Here is a 19,659-nt window from a genome sequence, read left to right on the forward strand (position 1 = left end):
GTTTACCAGCCTTGTTGTTGTTGAGGGGGATGGATAGCGTAGGCTGCTTAATTTAATCTCAGATATTTAGTGCTCACTATGAATTGAAGTGACAACGATGTGTATTTATGTATGTGAGTGAGATGTTCATTTTGTGGGGAGATTCTTTGAGTTTTTCAGGATATTACTCCCTCCCTCACTGTTTCAGTTTCCTGAGAGATAAAGGGCACTCCACTGATTTTTCATGTAAGGGCAAGCCAGGTTAAAAATGAATAAGAGATCCTAGGCACCCTGGACTTTGTGGCAAATAGTTTTTTCTTCACAGTTTAATATTTTGATTAATTTCCAAATGAATAAGCCCATAGCATTGGGGTGGAATTTTGTTGATGCATGGTAAAAACCCTGTTGCTGTTCTTTGGGTTGGCGCTTCCTTGCGGTTACACGCTTCCTTGGGGTTCCTTGGGGTTGACGGCCTTGCTTTGGTTTAGCCTCCATGTCTTCTATAGCCATATGGGCATTGAAAGACTTGCATGGGTGTGTGGCTTGTCCAGTATTGAGTCTGGACTATTGATATAGCTTATTAACCTAACTGTTATTCTCGTTTTCTCTGTTCTCAGGTTCTGGCCTGCTGGTTCATGCGGCTCCATTCCAGCCTTCTCTGTGCTCTGACCATAGCACCCACCGGGGCCCTCAAGCACATAAATGGTAGCTCCACACAACGCCAACCCCTGACACACTCTGTACAATAAAATATTTATCAAATAAAGACCGAATGAACGTTGAACAGGAAATTTAAGCAGCAAAAGAGATTTTCCGTCTCTCAGGCCTCCCTTGACTTGGCATCCGTAACCGGACTGGGAGTTGAGACAGCTGATTTGAGGCTGTGAGTGTCCTCCACTCTACTGCTTCACATTCCCTCACCTGTCAGCTGTGTGTGTTTCTGTGAGGACAGTAACTCTGAGGTAGGTTGATGCGGCTGTGCCTTAGCATGGCGCTGTGAGGAAGCCGCTGCCTGGACTCTGGACGGACACCAGTGAAGCGCTTACACACCTTGGACAGTCATGGGGAAGGAGCAGGACCTACTGCAGGCCGTCAAGAGCGGAGACCTGCCCTCCACTCAGAAACTACTGGCCAAGCTCAAAGCCAGCCGAAACAGTGAGTCCTCAAGTTACCCTTAAATCTCATAGCCAGGTTTGTTTTAGGTTGCTGAAAGGCTGAGGGAGTGTGCTGTGCAATACATCTCCGTTATGTTTATTTGCCCAAGCTTTGGGATTATTGGCAGATGGCGCCTAAGTAAGACAATTAGATGTGCGCACAGTCAGAAATCTCTTCCTCTGGAGGCAGTAAGGCAATCGGTAACATGCTTAAACAAGCAGTTTGCTTAGTTCTGTCTGCTGCTGCTGATGCCACACCTGTCATAACTACTAAACGTCTCCCAAATCAATAGATCCTGCTAAACGTCTACGCCAGTGATTCTCTAACAGGAGTAGGCTAGTCGAGCCAGCGGAAATCGACAGTTCTCAGTTGTTCAGACATGATGCATAAGCCTGTGTTTGCTATCGAACTGACTCATCAACCAGTTTTCTAGGTCTGCTGGTTGACTCAATATTTCAACAAATAACATTTCAGTCATTTAGCAGATGCTCTTATGCAGACCGACATACAGGAGCAAATCGGGGTAAGTGCTTTGCTCGTCAGATTTTTCACCTAGTTGGCTTGGGGATTCCAACCAGCGGCCTTTCGGTTGCCGGCCCATCGCTCTTAACTGCTAGGCTACCTGCTGCCCCACACAGTTATGTGTATATTCTTTCTCATGAAAAAGTGATAAACTCTGTTATTGGATTATGTGAAAGATAGCCTACCTTTTACAAAGTGGAGTGTTGGAGCTAAACCTATTGAATGTAGAGTGATCCTTATGTTCAGTGATTGAGTGTGTTTGTTCAGGGGAGCTGTGCTGAGAGGAGGTGAGTGCTCTCAACTCTCTACTCTGAGATCAAGCTTCAGGAACTTAACTACAGAAGACGCTGAGCCTCAGCTAAAGCTTTGGGGAAATCTATCCCTTTGGATTAGCCAGGCCAGCTCCAATCCAGCCCTTATGATGATGGCGCACTAATGAACTCTCGCTCTCGGGAAACTGAAAGCCTATCCACATTCTCCCCGGGTTTTAATTCACTGGACCATAAGCTTACAGCCATCTATATCGTCTCCCTTGAGAGGGATACTTTCTATCCCCAAAGTTGCTATCTGCTGTATGAGGGTTTGTGGATGGGATGGGTGCGTTCCCACTTGCAGACCCCCATCACAAATGCCTCAAAGTTCTGAGGGGAGGGGGAACTCAGTTGCTTCTTGTGCTATCAAGTCCTCTGATCTTTCTGCTCTCAAAAGCTGTTGTTGCCAACTACAATGGTCTATCAACTGCAGTTTACTGCACCTTTATCCTTCTGCTCTTCCAATCACTAAATTCACCTACTGGCATAGTTTACAAACACAAAGACCATTACTCACACACCCAGGAGGACTTTTTCTCTGACTATGAGTGTTGTCGTGTTCTCAGAGGCCTATGTAATTACAAAAATGACAGTGCTGGGCTGCTGTTTAGAGGCTGTTTTTCCGCAACCACAATGGCACAAGGTGCAAGACGTTGTATTTAGTTGCTGCTCTCTGCTCAATCACTGTCGAGATAGTGTCCGACATTGAGTTCAACATGACACCACACAGCCCAGTGACTGAGAGAACTGAGAGCCCCAGGCCAGGAGGTTGGGCTGCTTTATCATTGTGATAACCTATCACCCTCTGTGCTATTCTGGACCCTCTTTTGGCTCTAAACAAACATGAATTGCTCTGACCCAGAGGGGAGAGATGATGGGATATGAGGGATGGGGAGGTTGTCATAGTTAAGTGGTCTCAGCGTACCCTGTGTTTTTCCTGTGTTTATCAAATTCAGCAGACTATTATATTGTAAGAATGTTGGACATAAGGTGTAACTACACTATAAAGGTCTCTTTGTCTGCCATGGGGTTGTAAACCCTGTCAAGCGTTCATATTAAAGGGCAACTCCCACTTTTCAACCTCATTTTCATTATATCCTGCACAATACCAGTGTCAACATACAGCTGCACCATTGAGAGCATCTTGACTGGCTGCATCATGCTTGGTATGGCAACTGCTTGGCACCTGACCGTAAGACGCTACAGAGGGTAGTGCATATGGACCAGTACATCACTGGGGCCGAGCTCCCTGCCATCCAGGACCTCTATACCAGGCAATGTTAGAGGAAGGCCGTAAAAATGGTCAGACTCCAGCCGTCTAAGTCATTGACTGTTCTTTCGGCTACCGCACGGCAAGTGACACCGGAGCACCAAGTCTGGGACCAAAAGGCTCCTGAACAGCTTTGTAACCCCAAGCCATAAGACTGTTAGTCAAATGGCTACCCTGACTATTTGCATTGACCCCTTTTTTGTTTGCACTGACTCTCTAGCACCGGCTCACTCACTGGAGTCTACTCACACATACTACACTGACACTCCAACACACATACAAACTACATTCGACTACATACGCTCACACACAAAACACACATGCATATTGATGCCAAACACACTCACGCATAGACACACTTTCGTACTCTTCACATACGCTTCTGCTACTCTGTTTATTATCTATTCTGATTGCCTAGTCACTTTTACCCCTACCTACATGTTAATATTACCTCAACTACCTCGTACCTCTGCACAATTGAGTATGTTTACATGCACACTAATAATTAGATATTAAACGGATTATTTTAGATTATGCAATAGTCATGTAAACACCTTACTCTGCTCAACTTAATCGACGTAAGGTCAAAATCTAAGTAAGCATACACCGATTAAAACACCTGGTTTTCTGAGCAATCTTTCAAATTATTAGGACATGTAAACACCTTAATCGGCTTTCCAGCAGTGTATTTGATCTGCCCATGTGCTAGCACCAGCCGAGCGAGCCTCCTTTATTAACACGAATTAAGTGTGTTCGGAACAACAATGTATGTGTCTTAGAAGTAGTTTTCACATACAAACTTTATCAAATATGCTTACCAAAATAACATGTTCGCCGTGGTAGGACGTTTATTTTGATTGCCGATTTTCTGCATTTATCAGTGTCATCGGGTAGCCTGATTTCAGAAGTGTCCACGTAAACAGGATTATTAGGAAATCGTTCTACTTGCAAAGCATGTAAACGTTTTAATCAAACTATTAATCTGACTATCCACAGTAACTGCACTCATTGACTTGATACCGGTACTCCTTGTATATAGGTTTGTTATCGTTATTTTGTGTTACTATTTCCTTGTAATTTTTTTTGCTAATTTGTCTTACTTTTTAGTTCTGCATTGTTGGGAAAGGGGTTGTAAGTAAGCATATCACGATAAAGTCTACACTGGTTGTATTCAGCGCATGTGACTGATTTGATTTCTAAATTTTGTAGAAACCTATATAAAGTTCTACACAATGACATCAAAGTTTAAACATTTTAAAAACTGTGATTTTCAAACACTGAGGCCGTCATTGTAAATAAGAATTTGTTCTTAACTGACTTGCCTAGTTAAACATTTTTTGTTAGATTTGCGGTGACGTGGGGAGCAATGTGACAGAGAATCATGTTTTTATTAAATTTCTAATTATCTTTTTTTACCACAGATCATAGAAACGCACTGTTTTCACATACAGTTGAAGTCGGAAATTTACATACACCTTAGCCAAATAGATTTAAACTCAGTTTTTCACAATTCCTGACATTTAATCAAAGGAAAAATTCCCTGTCTTAGGTCAGTTAGGATCACCACTTTTATTTTAAGAATGTGAAATGTCAGAATAATAGTAGAGAGACTTATTTATTTCAGCTTTTATTTCTTTCATCACATTCCCAGTGGGTCAGAAGTTTGCATACACTCAATTAGTATTTGGTAGCATTGCCTTTAAATTGTTTAACCTCTCTAGGGTATGTGGGACGCTAGCGTCCCACCTGGCCATCATCCGGTAAAATTGCAGAGCGCCAAATTCAAAAAACAGGAATACACATAATAAACATTCATAAAATATACAAGTGTTATACATCGGCTGAAAGATTAACTGAACTTCATCTTCAAATAATATTTTTGCAGGAATCTCCTTGAATGATTTTGCCGAAGATTGTATCTTTTATCAGTTGCAAGCCGTAGTCTGGCTTTTTTATGGCGGTTTTGGAGCAGTGGCTTCTTCCTTGCTGAGCGGCCTTTCAGGTTTTGTCAATATAGGACTCGTTTTACTGGATAGAGTTACTTTTGTACCTGTTTCCTCCAGCATCTTCACAAGGTCCTTTGCTGTTGTTCTGGGATTGATTTGCACTTTTCACACCAAAGTACGTTAATCTTTAGGAGACAGAGCGCGTCTCCTTCCTGAACGGTATGACGGCTGCGTGGTTCCATGGTATTTATACTTGCGTACAATTGTTTGTACAGATGAACGTGGTACCTTCAGGCATTTGGAAATTGCTCCCAAGGATGAACCAGTTGTATGGCAGTGAAGCTCGTCTGGAGATTAGTTAACACAGTGTCCAAAGAGGGGCCAGAAGTATACAGAATGGTGTCGTCTGCATAGAGGTGGATCAGAGAATCACCAGCAGCAAGAGCAACATCATTGATGTATACAGAGAAGAGAGTTGGCCCGAGAATTGAACCCTGTGGCACACCCATAGAGACTGCCAGAGGTCCGGACAACAGGCCCTCCGATTTGACACACTGAACTCTATCAGAGAAGTAGTTGGTAAACCAGGCGAGGCAATCATTTGAGAAATGAAGGCTGTCGAGTCTGCCAATAAGAATGTGGTGATTGACAGAGTCGAAAGCCTTGGCCAGGTCGATGAATACGGCTGCACAGTAATGTCTCTCATCGATGGTGGTTATGATGTCGTTTAGGACCTTGAGCGTGGCCGAGGTGCACCCATAACCAGCTCTGAAACCAAATTGCATAGCGGAGAAGGTACGGTGGGATTCTAAATGGTCGGTAATCTGTTTAACTTGGCTTTCGAAGACCTTAGAAAGACAAGGTAGGATAGATATAGGCCTGTAGCAGTTTGGGTCTAGAGTGTCACCCCCTTTGAAGAGGGGGGTGACCGCGGCAGCTTTCCAATCTTTGGGAATCTCAGACGATACGAAAGAGGTTGAACAGGCTAGTAATAGGGGTTGCAACAATTTCGGCAGATAATTTTAGAAAGAGAGGGTCCAGATTGTCTAGCCCGGCTGATTTGAAGGGGTCCAGATTTTGCAGCTCTTTCAGAACATCAGCTATCTGGATTTGGGTGAAGGAGAAATGGTGGGGGCTTTGGCGGGTTGCTGTGGAGGGTGCCGGGCAGTTGACCGGGGTAGGGGTAGCCAGGTGGAAAGCATGGCCAGCCGTAGAGAAATGCTTATTGAAATTCTCAATTATAGTGGATTTATCGGTGGTAACAGTGTTTCCTAGCCTCAGAGCAGTGGGCAGCTGGGAGGAGGTGCTGTTATTCTCCATGGACTTTACAGTGTCTCAGAACTTTTTTGAGTTAGTACTACAGGATGCAAATTTCTGTTTGAAAAAGCTAGCCTTAGCTTTTCTAACTGGCTGTGTATATTTGTTCCTAACTTCCCTGAAAAGTTGCATATCACGGGGGCTATTCGATGCTAATGCAGAACGCCACAGGATGTTTTTGTGCTTGTCAAGGGCAGACAAGTCTGGAGTGAACCAAGGACTATATCTATTCCTAGTTCTACATTTTTTGGAGTGGGGCATGCTTATTTAAGATGGTGAGGAAGGCACTTTTAAAGAATAGCCAGGCATCATCTACTGACGGGATGAGGTCAATGTCATTCCAGGATACCCCAGCCAGGTCGATTAGAAAGGCATGTTTGCAGAAGTGTTTTAGGGAGCGTTTGACAGTGATGAGGGGTGGTCGTTTGGTCGCAGACCCATTACGGATGCAGGCAATGAGGCAGTGATCGCTGAGATCTTGATTGAAAACAGCAGAGGTGTATTTGGAGGGCGAGTTAGTTAGGATGACATCTATGAGGGTGCCCGTGTTTACAGATTTGGAGTTGTACCTGGTAGGTTCATTGATCATTTGTGTGAGATTGAGGGCATCAAACTTAGACTGTAGAATGGCCGGGGTGTTAAGCATGTCCCAGTTTAGGTCACCTAGTAGCACGAGCTCAGAAGATAGATGGGGGGCAATCAATTAAAAAATGGTATCGAGGGCACAGCTGGGAGCAGAGGGAGGTCTATAGCAACCGGCAACAGTGAGAGACTTGTTTCTGGAAAGGTGCATTTTTAGAAGTAGAAGCTCGAATTGTTTGGGTACAGACTTGGATAGCCTGCAGAGTTCTGTATTACTATCTTTGCAGTAGATTGCAACACTGCCCCCTTTGGCAGTTCTATCTTGGCGGAAAATGTTATAGTTGGCGATGGAGATTTCAGGGTTTTTGGTGGTTTTCCTAAGCCAGGATTCAGACACGGCTAAGACATCCGGGTTGGCAGAGTGTGCTAATGCAGTGAATAAAATAAACTTAGGTGAGTAAACTTGGGCCTCCCTGTGGCTCAGTTGGTAGAGCATTGTGTTTGCAATGGTGTTTGCAACACCAGGGTTGTGGGTTTGATTCCCACGGGGGGCCAGTACGAAAAAAATAAAAATAAATAAAAGGTATGAAATGAATTGAAATGTATGCATTCACTACTGTAAGTCGCTTCTAATGTTAACATGTATGAAACCAAGGTTTTTACGGTTACAGAAGTCAACAAATGAGAGCACCTGGGGAGTGGGAGTGGAGCTAGGCACTGCAGGACCTGGATTAACCTCCACATCACCAGAGCAACAGAGGAGAAGTAGGATAAGGGTACGGCTAAAGGCTATACGAACTGGCCATCTAGCACGTTCGGAACAGAGAGTAAAAGGAGCAGGTTTCTGGGCACGATAGCATAGATTCAAGGCATAGTGTACAGACAAAGGTAAGGTAGGATGTGAGTACATTTGAAGTAAACCTAGGCATTGAGTAATGATGAGAGAGATAGTCTCTAGTAGAGGTTGACCGATTTATGAATTTTTCAATACCGATACTGATTATTGGAGGACCAAAAAAAGCCGATGCCGATTAATTGCCCGATTTTTCTTATTTATTTGTAATAATGACAATTACAACAATACTGAATGAACACTTATTTGAATTTAATATAATACATCAATAAAATCAATGTAGCCTCAAATAAATAATGAAACATGTCCAATTTGGTTTAAATAATGCAAAAACAAAGTGTTGGAGAAGAAAGTAAAAGTGCAATATGTGCCATGTAAGAAAGATAACGTTTAAGTGCCTTGCTCAGAACATGGGAACATATGAAAGCTGGTGGTTCCTTTTAACATGAGTCTTCAATATTCCCAGGTAAGAAGTTTTAGGTTGTAGTTATTATAGGAATTATAGGACTATTTCTCTCTATACGATTTGTATTTCATATACCTTTGACTATTGGATGTTCTTATAGGCACTTTAGTATTGCCAGTGTAACAGTATAGCTTCCGTCCCTCTCCTCGCTCCTACCTGGGCTCGAACCAGGAACACATCGACAACAGCCACCCTCGAAGCAACGTTACCCATGTAGAGCAAGGGAAACAACTACTCCAAGTCTCAGAGCGAGTGATGTTTGAAACGCTATTAGCGCGCCCTCTTCTAACAAGGTAGCCATTTCACATCGGTTACACCAGCCTAATCTTGGGAGTTGACAGGCTTGAAGTCATAAACAGCGCAATGCATTGCGAAGGGCTGCTGGCAAAACGCATGGAAGTGCTGTTTCAATCAATGCTTACGAGCCTACTGGTGCCTACCATCGCTCAGTCAGACTGCTCTATCAAATCATAGACTTAATTATAACATAACACACAGAAATACGAGCCTTAGGTCATTAATATGGTGGAATCCGGAAACTATCATCTCGAAAACAAAACGTTTATCCTGTCAGTGAAATACGGAACCGTTCCGTATTTTATCTAACTGGTGGCATCCCGAAGTCTAAATATTCCTGTTACATTGCACAACCTTCAATGTTATGTCATAATTACGTAAAATTCTGCCAAATTAGTTCGCAACGAGCCAGGCGCCCCAAACTGTTGCATATACCCTGACTTTGCGTGCACTGAACGCAAAATGACACAATTTCACCTGGTTAATATTGCCTGCTAACCTGGATTTCTTTTAGCTAAATATGCAGGTTTTAAAATATATACTTCTGTGTATTGATTTTAAGAAAGGCATTGATGTTTATGGTTAGGTACAGTCGTGCAACGATTGTGCTTTTTTCGCAAATGCGCTTTTGTTAAATCATCCCCCGTTTGGCGAAGTCGGCTGTCTTTGTTAGGAAGAAATAGTCTTCACAGTTCGAAACGAGCCAGGCGGCCCAAACTGCTGCATATACCTTGACTCTGTTTGCAAGAGAAGTGACACATGTTCCCTAGTTAAAATAAATTCATGTTAGCAGGCAATATTAACTAAATCTGCAGGTTTAAAAATATATACTTGTGTATAGATTTTAAGAAAGGCATTGATGTTTATGGTTGGAGCAACGTGTACCTAAGCGATTATACACTGCGTGCACAATTATTAGGCAAATTGTATTCCTCGGGATTCATTTTATTGTTAAACAAACACAATGCTCTCAGTCAATCCAAAATGTTATTGAACCTCAAACCTGAATGTTTAACAAAGGAAAAGTGAGTTTTGTCTTTCTCAGGAAAATATATAAGTGTGCACAATTATTAGGCAACTATTAGTGTGCAAAATTATTAGGCAACTAAATTACAAAAATAATTTCTCTCAACTCACTTGTTTATTCTCAATTTTTAGAGTAAGTGTAACACAAAATGACAATTATATAACATTTTTGGCCTTTCAAAAATATTCAGTGACCAATATAGCCACCCTTATTTTCAATAACTGCCATGAGCCTTCCATCCATGGAGTCTGTCAGTTTCTTGATCTGTTCACGATGACTTTTCACTGAAGCAACAACCACAGCCTCCCAAATGCAGTTCAAAAAGGTGTATTGTCTTCCATCACTGTAAATCTCACGTTTGAGAAGGGCCCACAAGTTCTCAATAGGATTTAAGTCAGGTGAGGAAGGGGGCCAGGTCATTATTCAGGCATCTTTGAGGCCCTTGCTGGCTAGCCAAGCAGTGGAGTACTTGGATGCATGTGATGGAGCATTGTCCTGCATAAATATCATGGCCTTCTAGAATGCTGAGGACTTCTTTCTGTACCACTGTTTGACGAAAGAATCTTACAGAAACTGGCAGTAGGTTTGGGAGTTGAGTTTCAGTCCATCTTCAACCCGAAAAGGTCCAACTACCTCATCCTCAATGATAGCAGCCCATACCAGTGCCCCTCCTTCACCTTGCTGGCAGCTGACTCAGTGGTGCCCTGTGTCCATTACTGATCCAGCCACGGGCCCATCCATTTGGTCCATCAAGAGTCACTTTCATTTCATCTGTCCATAAAACCTTTGAAAAATCTGTCTTCAGTTATTTCTTTGCCCAATCTTGACGCTTCAACTTGTGAATCTTATTCAGTGGTGGTCTTGTTTCAGTCTTCTTGACCTTGGCCATGTCTCTGAGCACTTGACACCTTGTACTTCTGAACATTCCAGGTAGGTTGCAGTTCTGGAATACGGTTGCACTGGAGGATAATGGGTTCCTGGTAGTTTGAAGTTTAATTCTTCTCAAGTCTTTTGCAGTTAATTTGCGCCTTTTCTTCCCCATGCGTTTTTTGCGCCCCAGTTGACTATTCGCAACGAAACGTTTGAATGTCCGGTGGTCACACCTCAATAGTTTAGCTATTTAAAGAGTGTCACATCCGTCTGAAAGGCATTTTTAAATTTTTGGGTTTTTCAGTGTCAGTTAAATTGATTTTTTTGCCCATTTTACCTGAGGTAATGAGGCTGCCTAATAATTATGCACACCTTGATATAAGGTGTTATTCACTTTTGCCACACCCTCCCTCATTACACAAATACACATCACCTGAAAACGATTAAATCCAATAAGCATTCAAGTTTATATGGTTTGGAGTTCGAAAATGTGAATAGAAACAATGATAAGATCAGAATACTCACTCTCCTAATAATTGTGCACGCAGTGTATGCAACGCAGGACAGGCTAGATAAACTAGTAATATCATCAACCATATGTAGTTAACTAGTGATTATGATTGATTGTTTTTTTATAAGATAAATTTAATGCTAGCTAGCAACTTAGCTTGGCTTCTTACTGCATTCGCGTAACAGGCAGGCTCCTCGTGGAGTGCAATGTAAAGCAGGTGGTTAGAGCGTTGGACTAGTTAACTGTAAGGTTGCAAGATTGAATCCCCGAGCTGAAAATCTGTCGTTCTGCCCCTGAACAAGGCAGTTAACCCACCGTTCATTGAAAATAAGAATGTGTTCTTAACTGACTTGCCTAGTTAAATAAAGGTAAAAAAAACAACAAAGAAAAAACAATCGGCCAAATCGGCATTCAAAAATACTGATTTCCGATTGTTATGAAAACTTGAAATCGGCCCTAATTAATCGGCCATTCCGATTAATCGGTCGACCTCTAGTCTCTAGAGACGTTTAAACCAGATGATGTCATCTCATATGTAGGAGGTGGAACAACATGGTTGGTTAAGGCATATTGAGCAGGGCTAGAGGCTCTACAGTGAAATAAGACAGTAATCACTTCCAGATCCGAAGTAAATAGAAATACTTTAGATAAAAAAACAGATCCACGCTACATTGGGTGAGGTGGGTTGCAGGAGAGTATTTAGAGGTTGAGGTTTAGGAAAATATTTAAAAAAGATATGCGAAGAAAAATATGTAAAAAGGTATACAAGGGACACGACAGGACAAAGACGTCTGACTGCTACGCCATCTTTGAAATGTATATCCCATTGATGGGATTGAGGACAGTCATTACCCCCGCCATCAGGTTTCCACAAACAAACACACATCACATGACCGTTTCTCTGACATCTGGTACCTCAGGTCTCTGCCTCACCCAATCCACTCCCTCCCATATGGTGCTCAACCAGATTAAGGGGAATTATGGGTCGGGCTGGGATGAGAAAGAGGGGTCCAACGTAGCGGGGCTTCCTCTTCTCTCTCCTACATGGCAGAGTCAGCCAAACTAAACCCTTAACAGGCCCCCGGTGAGCCAGCAACAGCACGGTGTGAGTTCTGTGTCCCACGTCTCATGGTCAAAGAATCAAAGAGTCTCAGGAATGGTGGGATGTAGCCAGGTCAGTTGGTTCAGAGACACAAGTTCGGACTCTGACCTCTTTCTCTCACTCTGGCCACAACAGAATGAGGGACCCAGGTTGGATTATTTAGGAATTTATTTGAAGAGGTTAAGTGTGTGATAATATAGACAAAATCCATGTGTTAATCCCGTCTAACTCAGTTTTATTACATCCGCTAGACATCAGATACCACAAATCCCTTTGTTTTTTAGTTGCATTGGTTTTTCCCCCCATTCTGTGGATTTGGCTTTGTTCAGAGCTGCCGCAATTAAAACATTTTTAAAAGTCTTTGTCTGAGATTGACATATGGCATATTGGAATATGGGAGCTGTTAGAATGACAGAGGATCACATGTTTGTGTACTGTATGGAGCTACTCATTTCTCCTTCATTAGAACGTCAATATTTAAAACTGATGTTGGTTTCCATCATGGTTTTTTATAAGCCATCTTTACCTCCGGCCTCTAGTTGAAAGTCCAACATATTCAATCTATTCAAGTTGAAAAGGTTTCATTTGTGTTTTTATGCCAAGAAATATTTCACAGCTTGTTGCCCTATTAGACCTACAAAGCTTGGGGAATTGGTTTGATGTTAGATGTGCATCCATGCAAACCCCCAGGAATTGGGAGTGAAACCCCCTTGGCTTATAACATCGCCATCTGTCTTTTTTAAACGTAAGTGTGCCACACACTGCATTATTATTGACCAGAGGGAGCGGTGTTCCGCATTGAAGACCATCAATGTCCCATTATCGGCGTCTCGTAAAACTGTTGGGCCACAATGAAAGACAGTGCCGTTAAGAGAGCCCCAAACAAAACGTCCAGTGCGGCGGTGGTGTCTGTGGTGATTCTCCGGGAGGGAGCAGCTGTCAGCCTCCCCAGGCCAGGGATAGGCTTCTAAAGAGCCCACTGTGACTGTCTATTGGTCGCCAGGCCGCTCGCCCATACTGCTGCCATGGTTTATTCATGACTTTGTGTTCAAACAGAGCCAGCCCACCCCAACACCCAATCCAGTCCCTTCATTCCACTTACTTAGGCCTACTCCTGCTGCCTTGTTATTCCTGCCTCTAGCTAGCACATCTGGGGCATCATGACACAGACAGGCACACAACCTCCTTCCCTCCACTACAGAGGCATCGCACTGTTGAACTATTGAACTAACAATAATTCTGGGAAAAGCTCCATCCATTTACAGTTTAGTCATTGCCAGTATAGTACTTCTTGCTACTGGCAAAAAGGAATGAGCTAGAGTTCACTTGATCTGAATATTGTACACGTTTTTCTAGTTTCCATCCCAACATACTAGACATTTTGCATATAGACTTGACCTTGTTTCACGCAAACACAGCATATTGTTTGCTCTGTCATCTGCTAGTTTTTATGGTTGAAGTTCAACAGAATATTATGCGTTCTCCTTCACCATTGCACCTTCCTCTCCCATGTCATAATGCCTCAAGTACAGCTCAGGATAATGAGGACATTTCCACTTTCTTTTCAGACTGGGCATATTGATGGGAAAGTGTTAAATTCTTTTAAACAGACTGTGAAATTCTGTCTCTGTACTGAAGCCGCCGGTGTTTGCCTGTCAACTCTACCGTTGGTGTGCTAAATGTTTAATTGGCTCGCTAAACAGACAGGTCCCATAGACCTTGTAAAGGAGGTCAGTTAGCCTATGCCTCAGAAGAGGAAGAAGCACTGGTCTGTGTTGGAATGGGGCCCTTCAGGACCTCTAGCTGTCAGGGATTTTGTGTCTGGTCTCTGACGCAAGTGGAAAGAGAAGAAACCCAAATGGGAAAAGCAAAGGTTATTGTTACCAGAGTGGTCTACCTATGACCCTTTGTCAAGTGTTCTGTTTTCTACTGGGTTGGATCACAGACAAGCTAGCCAACATTTATCAAAGCATTTCTTAGTTTTACTCATCTAAGACCAAGATGAATCTATAAACACAGCCTCAAGGTTATCTCTTGCCTTGGACATTTAGAAACTGCTGAACTTCTGTTGAACTTTGTTTCATGTCTCTCTTTAACCATCCTTTCATTTGTGTTGATGAGTGCCAGATTTACTGGAATTAAAAGGGTGGGGGTCTTCCAAAACCACACGCTAGAGCAGATACCAATGTCAATGATGCAACACGCATTGGAATGCACTACCATATTTATAAAGAAGTTGAATGACATTGCCCTATTTTGTATGTTAGTTCATGCATGTGCTTGTAAGGGTGTGTGTGGTTTGGGGGTGTATGTTAGTTCATGCATGTGCTTGTAAGGATGTGTGTGGTTCGGGGGTGTATGTTCATGCATGTGCTTGTAAGGATGTGTGTGGTTTGGGGGTGTATGTTAGTTCATGCATGTGCTTGTAAGGATGTGTGTAGTCTGGGGGGGTTTGGGGGTGTATGTTAGTTCATGCATGTGCTTGTAAGGATGTGTGTGGTTTGGGGGTGTATGTTAGTTCATGCATGTGCTTGTAAGGATGTGTGTAGTCTGGGGGGGTTTGGGGGTGTATGTTTTTGTGTATTATGTAAGCTTTGTTCAGCAGAATGGGCTCTTTTTGTTTGTTGCTTATCTCTGCCATTCTGTTTCCACAGCATCATGTCAGATGTATAGCTTTCACAATGTCCCATCATTGACATTGCCTGACTGAACAACCATAAGATTTTAAGATATGACTGATTGTTCACCTCTTTTGAAAATGTATTAAATCTTAATCTTTATACAGTCAAGATTAGAATGACATTTTGGATGTCACGTCATGATATTTCCACAACATAGAAACGTAGGCTCATATGCACATATCTCTACCTCTTATGGCTCATGGCTGGATTTAAACATTCACATTTTGACACGTGCGTAATAGTGGAAAGCTGCTATTCTGAGTGCAGTTGTTTTCCAAAAGGTACCAGTGCAGAGCTTTCAAAGCACCCTTCCTGTTGAGGGCCTTAATGACTCAGCCTTCATGCAGGATGTGACTGGAGCATAGGCCCAGGTGCACACTGGCACTCTGAACTGGAAAACATGCAGGATGTGACTGGAGCATAGGCCCAGGTGCACACTGGCACTCTGAACTGGAAAAAACGGTACATTAAGATGCAGTTTCACGCTGACAAAAAGCTAAGGCACCAAACGGGCAACAGAACAGTATGACTTATGACTCCCAGCTGTGGACTGCTTGGTCTTATCAAGGTTTCAGTTATTTTCCCCAAATCCCTCCCGCTCTATCTGTGCCAACCATTGTCCAAGACACGACATAGCAGCACAGTGCGTTTGAATGCAGAAAAAGAATAGGAGGGATGATGTCATGTTGTAGGAATGTGTACCCCATAAGGAAACCTCCGATCTGTTTTCTGGAACTGGAATCCAACTCCTCTTGTGAAATTACAGTTTGGCTTAACCCGAAGACTGAGATGAAAGTTTTGGTCTAGAGGACAAAGAGAAGGGTAAGAGGCCTCAGAACTTTCCAACAGAACTGTTACTATTCTGCCCTCCAGGAGTCTGAGGCGACTTCAAACAGGACTTTGGGTTTAGAGGAGAGAAAAGTCTAGCTTTTGTCATGGAGATGAGGAAATGTGGTCTCGGCTGCGGTGCTGATATCGAAGGGGAGAGGAGCAGAGCTGTCGAAAGGGAAAGTGGCTGGGATCTCTCCCTGGGCTGTTAATCTGTCACCTTATCTCCATTACTGTAAGTGGAGGCCTGATGCCCCTCACCGCACCCACACTGACCGCAAATGGACATGATTAGTACTCTTTCAGGAGGAGAGGGGAGTTAGTACTGGGGAAGTAAGTAGATGAAAGTTTGGCGCCGCTGGAGAGTAAAAGTCCATTATGAACAAAGGATTGGGTGTGGAGTTCCCTCTTATCCTGTGACCAAAAAGTGTGTTCTAGTGTGTCTGTTTAGCTTAAAGAGGAAGAGGCATGAACTCACACACACACACATTCATATTTGCTGTCCTCCACCCCTCAAGACAAAAACAATGCAATGTTTGTTCCTTGGGTAGAAAAAGAAAACATTCTCCATGCTGGGAAAAAGTATCTCATTAAGGGCTTGGTTCTCTGTGTGTGCAGTCAGTTACCACAGGGGTAAAGGTTTAAATGCATACCTCCTTGACAAGCTCTTCCAAGAGGACCCTAGAGTCTGCCACTACATCATCAACTGGCCATTAGGCCTCCCATTAGGACCTGCCGTCCAATCAGCTATAATCATTAGGGCCTGCCATCCAATAAGCTATAATCATTAGGGCCTGGTCTCTGGGCCCTCCATTTCTGTCACAAACACCTGAGTGACACAGAGGTGAAGTGTCCCGTTGAGCATTCCTGCAGGTCAGCGTGAGTTAGGCCCTGTCAGCAGCTTCCAGCTGGATCAACACAGAGCTACTATAGTGTGTGTGTCTGTCCTGTCCTGTCTGTCTTGGCTAGCTGGTTGGCTCTCTTTTCATTAGCCTCTGCTGACTCTGGCCCCATTACAAACAGCAACCAAATGTAATCTTCTGCATGTATCGTATGCAAACATCACTGTTCATTTCCTCTAAGATGTTGTGATGCTGGTGTCATGCACCTGCCTCTTCATTAGCCCCACCCCCCAGCCAATATGGGTCCGTATGGCAGAACCCCCCATCAGGACGATTATGTCACCCTGATGTCCTTCTTTCATTTGAATGTGTGTCTCTTTCTTTAATAAAACCTGCCGTATGTGTCACACCCCCGAGCCCTATTCTCTGTGGACGCCCAGCTGGGCGGAGACACAATGCAACTCACGCAGGTCATTTGCATGCGTGGCGCTCCATTGCGTCAGTTGTCTAATGGGCCTCAACAGGGAGAACGACCAGGGACCTTATCTCCTCTCATAGTCTTGCTTTGCATCCCGCTCCCACAGCCAGGCCCCCACCAGGGTTTCCAGGAAGGCTCTGTCTTTCCTGGGAACAAATGACAGAGTGAATGATTGTAGCTCAATTAGTACCTCGTCTCAAATGTTTTACTGTCTTTTAGTGTTTGTGTGCGATCCTCTGGCAAATAAGCTAATTACTTGGAAACAGAGAATTCTCGGGAAAAGAGAATTGGATGAATCATTTGGGTCAGAGCAATAGCTGCACCCATTAGACAAAGAATTTGGATCTCTCTTTTGGGACAGTGCTGAATATGAACTCAGTTCAGTGTTTAGTCTCAGGGTCATTGTGAGGTTTAGGGCATAGTACAGTCTTGGTGGGTTGGTGGAGGTCCCAGCATGGTAGCAGTGGGAATATGATATAATCACAGAGGTGAGTCAGTATCTGTGTCCATGGCACTTCTCCAGGCACTGCTCCAGCACTGGGGCTTAGGCCTACAATTTGGGACCTGGAGATGCAATCTCCACTCTGCGTCCGGTGCAGATAACGCCACATCACAGTCCAGCAGGTCCAGAGTGAAGCCATGGGATTATCTCCCAAGGTGGTGCAGCGGTTTCACCCTGCTACACCAGATGTGTTGTAGCTGCTAGTCCTGTTGGTGGACATTAGGGCTGATCCCATTTAGTCAACTGTTTGGTCGATAGGCTGTTGGTCGACCGAGATTTCTTTAGTCGAGCTGTAGCTAATAATAATAATAATAATAATAATAATAATAATAATAATAATTTCATTGTGTACAAGACATGTCTGATTTGTGCATGTCTGAGTGGATTAATCTATTGTAGAGGCCGTGGGGGTGGCACAGTCCATCAGTCTAAGACATGCTACTAGAATTGTATATGTTTAAATTACGTAAGAACAATGTTGTAACACTAATAAAAATAATATGGACGGCGCAATAAACACTGAAGTTCTGTAGTGGTCACTGCAGCATGGAGGAGAGAGACAGACAACGGCTGCTAGTACATTTTAGGCCTTGTACTTGAAAACAACGTCTTGGATGTAGTCTTGGATTTTTGTCCCTTGTTCTTTTCTCAGTGTACCAATGTACTGTAATGTGATTCAACTGATGCTGTATGATGGTGGGCTCATAGGGAGTCAAAGGGACACCATTTACCCTGGGGAGCCCCATCACCTGTGAACCCTGGGGAGCCCCATCACCTGGGAGCCCCATCACCTGTGAACCCTGGGGAGCCCCATCACCTGTGAAACCTGGGGAGCCCCATCACCTGGGAGCCCCATCACCTGTGAACCCTGGGGAGCCCCATCACCTGTGAACCCTGGGGAGCCCCATCAGCTGTGAATCCTGGGAGCCCCATCAGCTGTGAATCCTGGGGAGCCCCATCACCTGTGAACCCTGGGGAGCCCCATCACCTTTGCAGTGTTGATATTACATATAATAATACAGAGCTTGTGACCCCCCCCCCCCCCCCCCCAGCTCTGACTGGTATGTCCTTATGATTAAGATAAGAACATCTCTTCAATGTACAGGTCTAGCCTGTTTTCTAATGTTTGCTTCCCTCAAAATAGTCTCGGGTGCATTAACTCTTTTGGCCTAATGAATTGGCTGAGGTGCAGAGACACGTAGTTGAGAAAGATGTTTCCCTTTTCATGGCATTTTGGGTTAACCCTCTCTGGTGATACTTTTAAGACAAAATAGGATGTGGTCAAGGAAATTATTGCTCTTTCTATTTTGGTTTGGATGACCATTCTATTGTTGGTTTTCTACGCAGGACTTTGGGTCCAGTTTTTGTTGTCTTTATTTGTATAGTACAAGTATTCCCAAACGGGGGTAAAATGTATAATTTTTTGTGGAATCTTTCTCACGTTTTCAAACAGTACATTAATATTTTCCAACGGGGATATACATTTTGGTGATTTTTTTTTCCTCTCGTATGAGTAGCCTCGTTTCACTGCCAAAAATCAAATTCAACCATCTAGTGTTCAGCGAAATAACAACACGATGTCAAATACAGGTAGCCTAGTCAAATAAATAACATCCAATCACATTAACCGTTACTCTCTCGCGGGAAACCTTCACTCTTGCGCAGATATTTAGAAACGAAACATGACAATTTGAAAAATAAGCCACAGGAGTTTTTTGAGCAAGAATAAAGATGACTTGCGTGTAGTAAGACGTGTATAAAAGCAACAGATAGCATTAATAAGAAGGGGCTAGAAGTGTCTTATATGGTGAGCTACCGAATGGCTAGGACAGGCAAGCAAGCCCCATACTATTGTGGAGGACTTAATTCTTCCTGCTGTTGAGGATATGGCTGGTACAATGCTGGGGGAAAAGGCCCAAAAAACTATACAGACAATTACTTCATCAAACATCACTGTTTCACGATGCATCAGTGACATGGCAGGAGATTTTTTTGAAACAATTACTGCTTCGCATACAAGCCAGTGAATTCTATGCGTTACAGCTGGATGAGTCAACAGACGTGGCGGGCCTGGCACAGCTCCTGGTATATGTCCGTTACGTTTATGGGAGGCCAATTAA

At 43.5% G+C, this 19,659-nt stretch overlaps 1 protein-coding gene across 5 annotated transcripts in view; it reads left to right on the top strand.

The window, feature by feature from the left end:
* Nucleotides 1–19,659, top strand: part of caskin2b (CASK interacting protein 2b) — a 95,077-nt gene that overhangs the window by 13,041 nt on the left and 62,377 nt on the right. For all 5 annotated transcript variants that reach the window (XM_045720291.2, XM_045720292.2, XM_045720293.2 and 2 more), the window contains exon 2: nt 597–1,134. In XM_045720291.2, coding sequence (XP_045576247.2) covers nt 1,041–1,134 — 94 coding nt within the window. In that variant the 5' untranslated portion in view covers nt 597–1,040. The remainder of the gene's footprint in view (nt 1–596; nt 1,135–19,659) is intronic.

This window comes from Salmo salar, chromosome 06 (assembly GCF_965601325.2).
Source record: "Salmo salar chromosome 06, fSalSal1, whole genome shotgun sequence".
Lineage (NCBI taxonomy): Eukaryota > Metazoa > Chordata > Actinopteri > Salmoniformes > Salmonidae > Salmo > Salmo salar.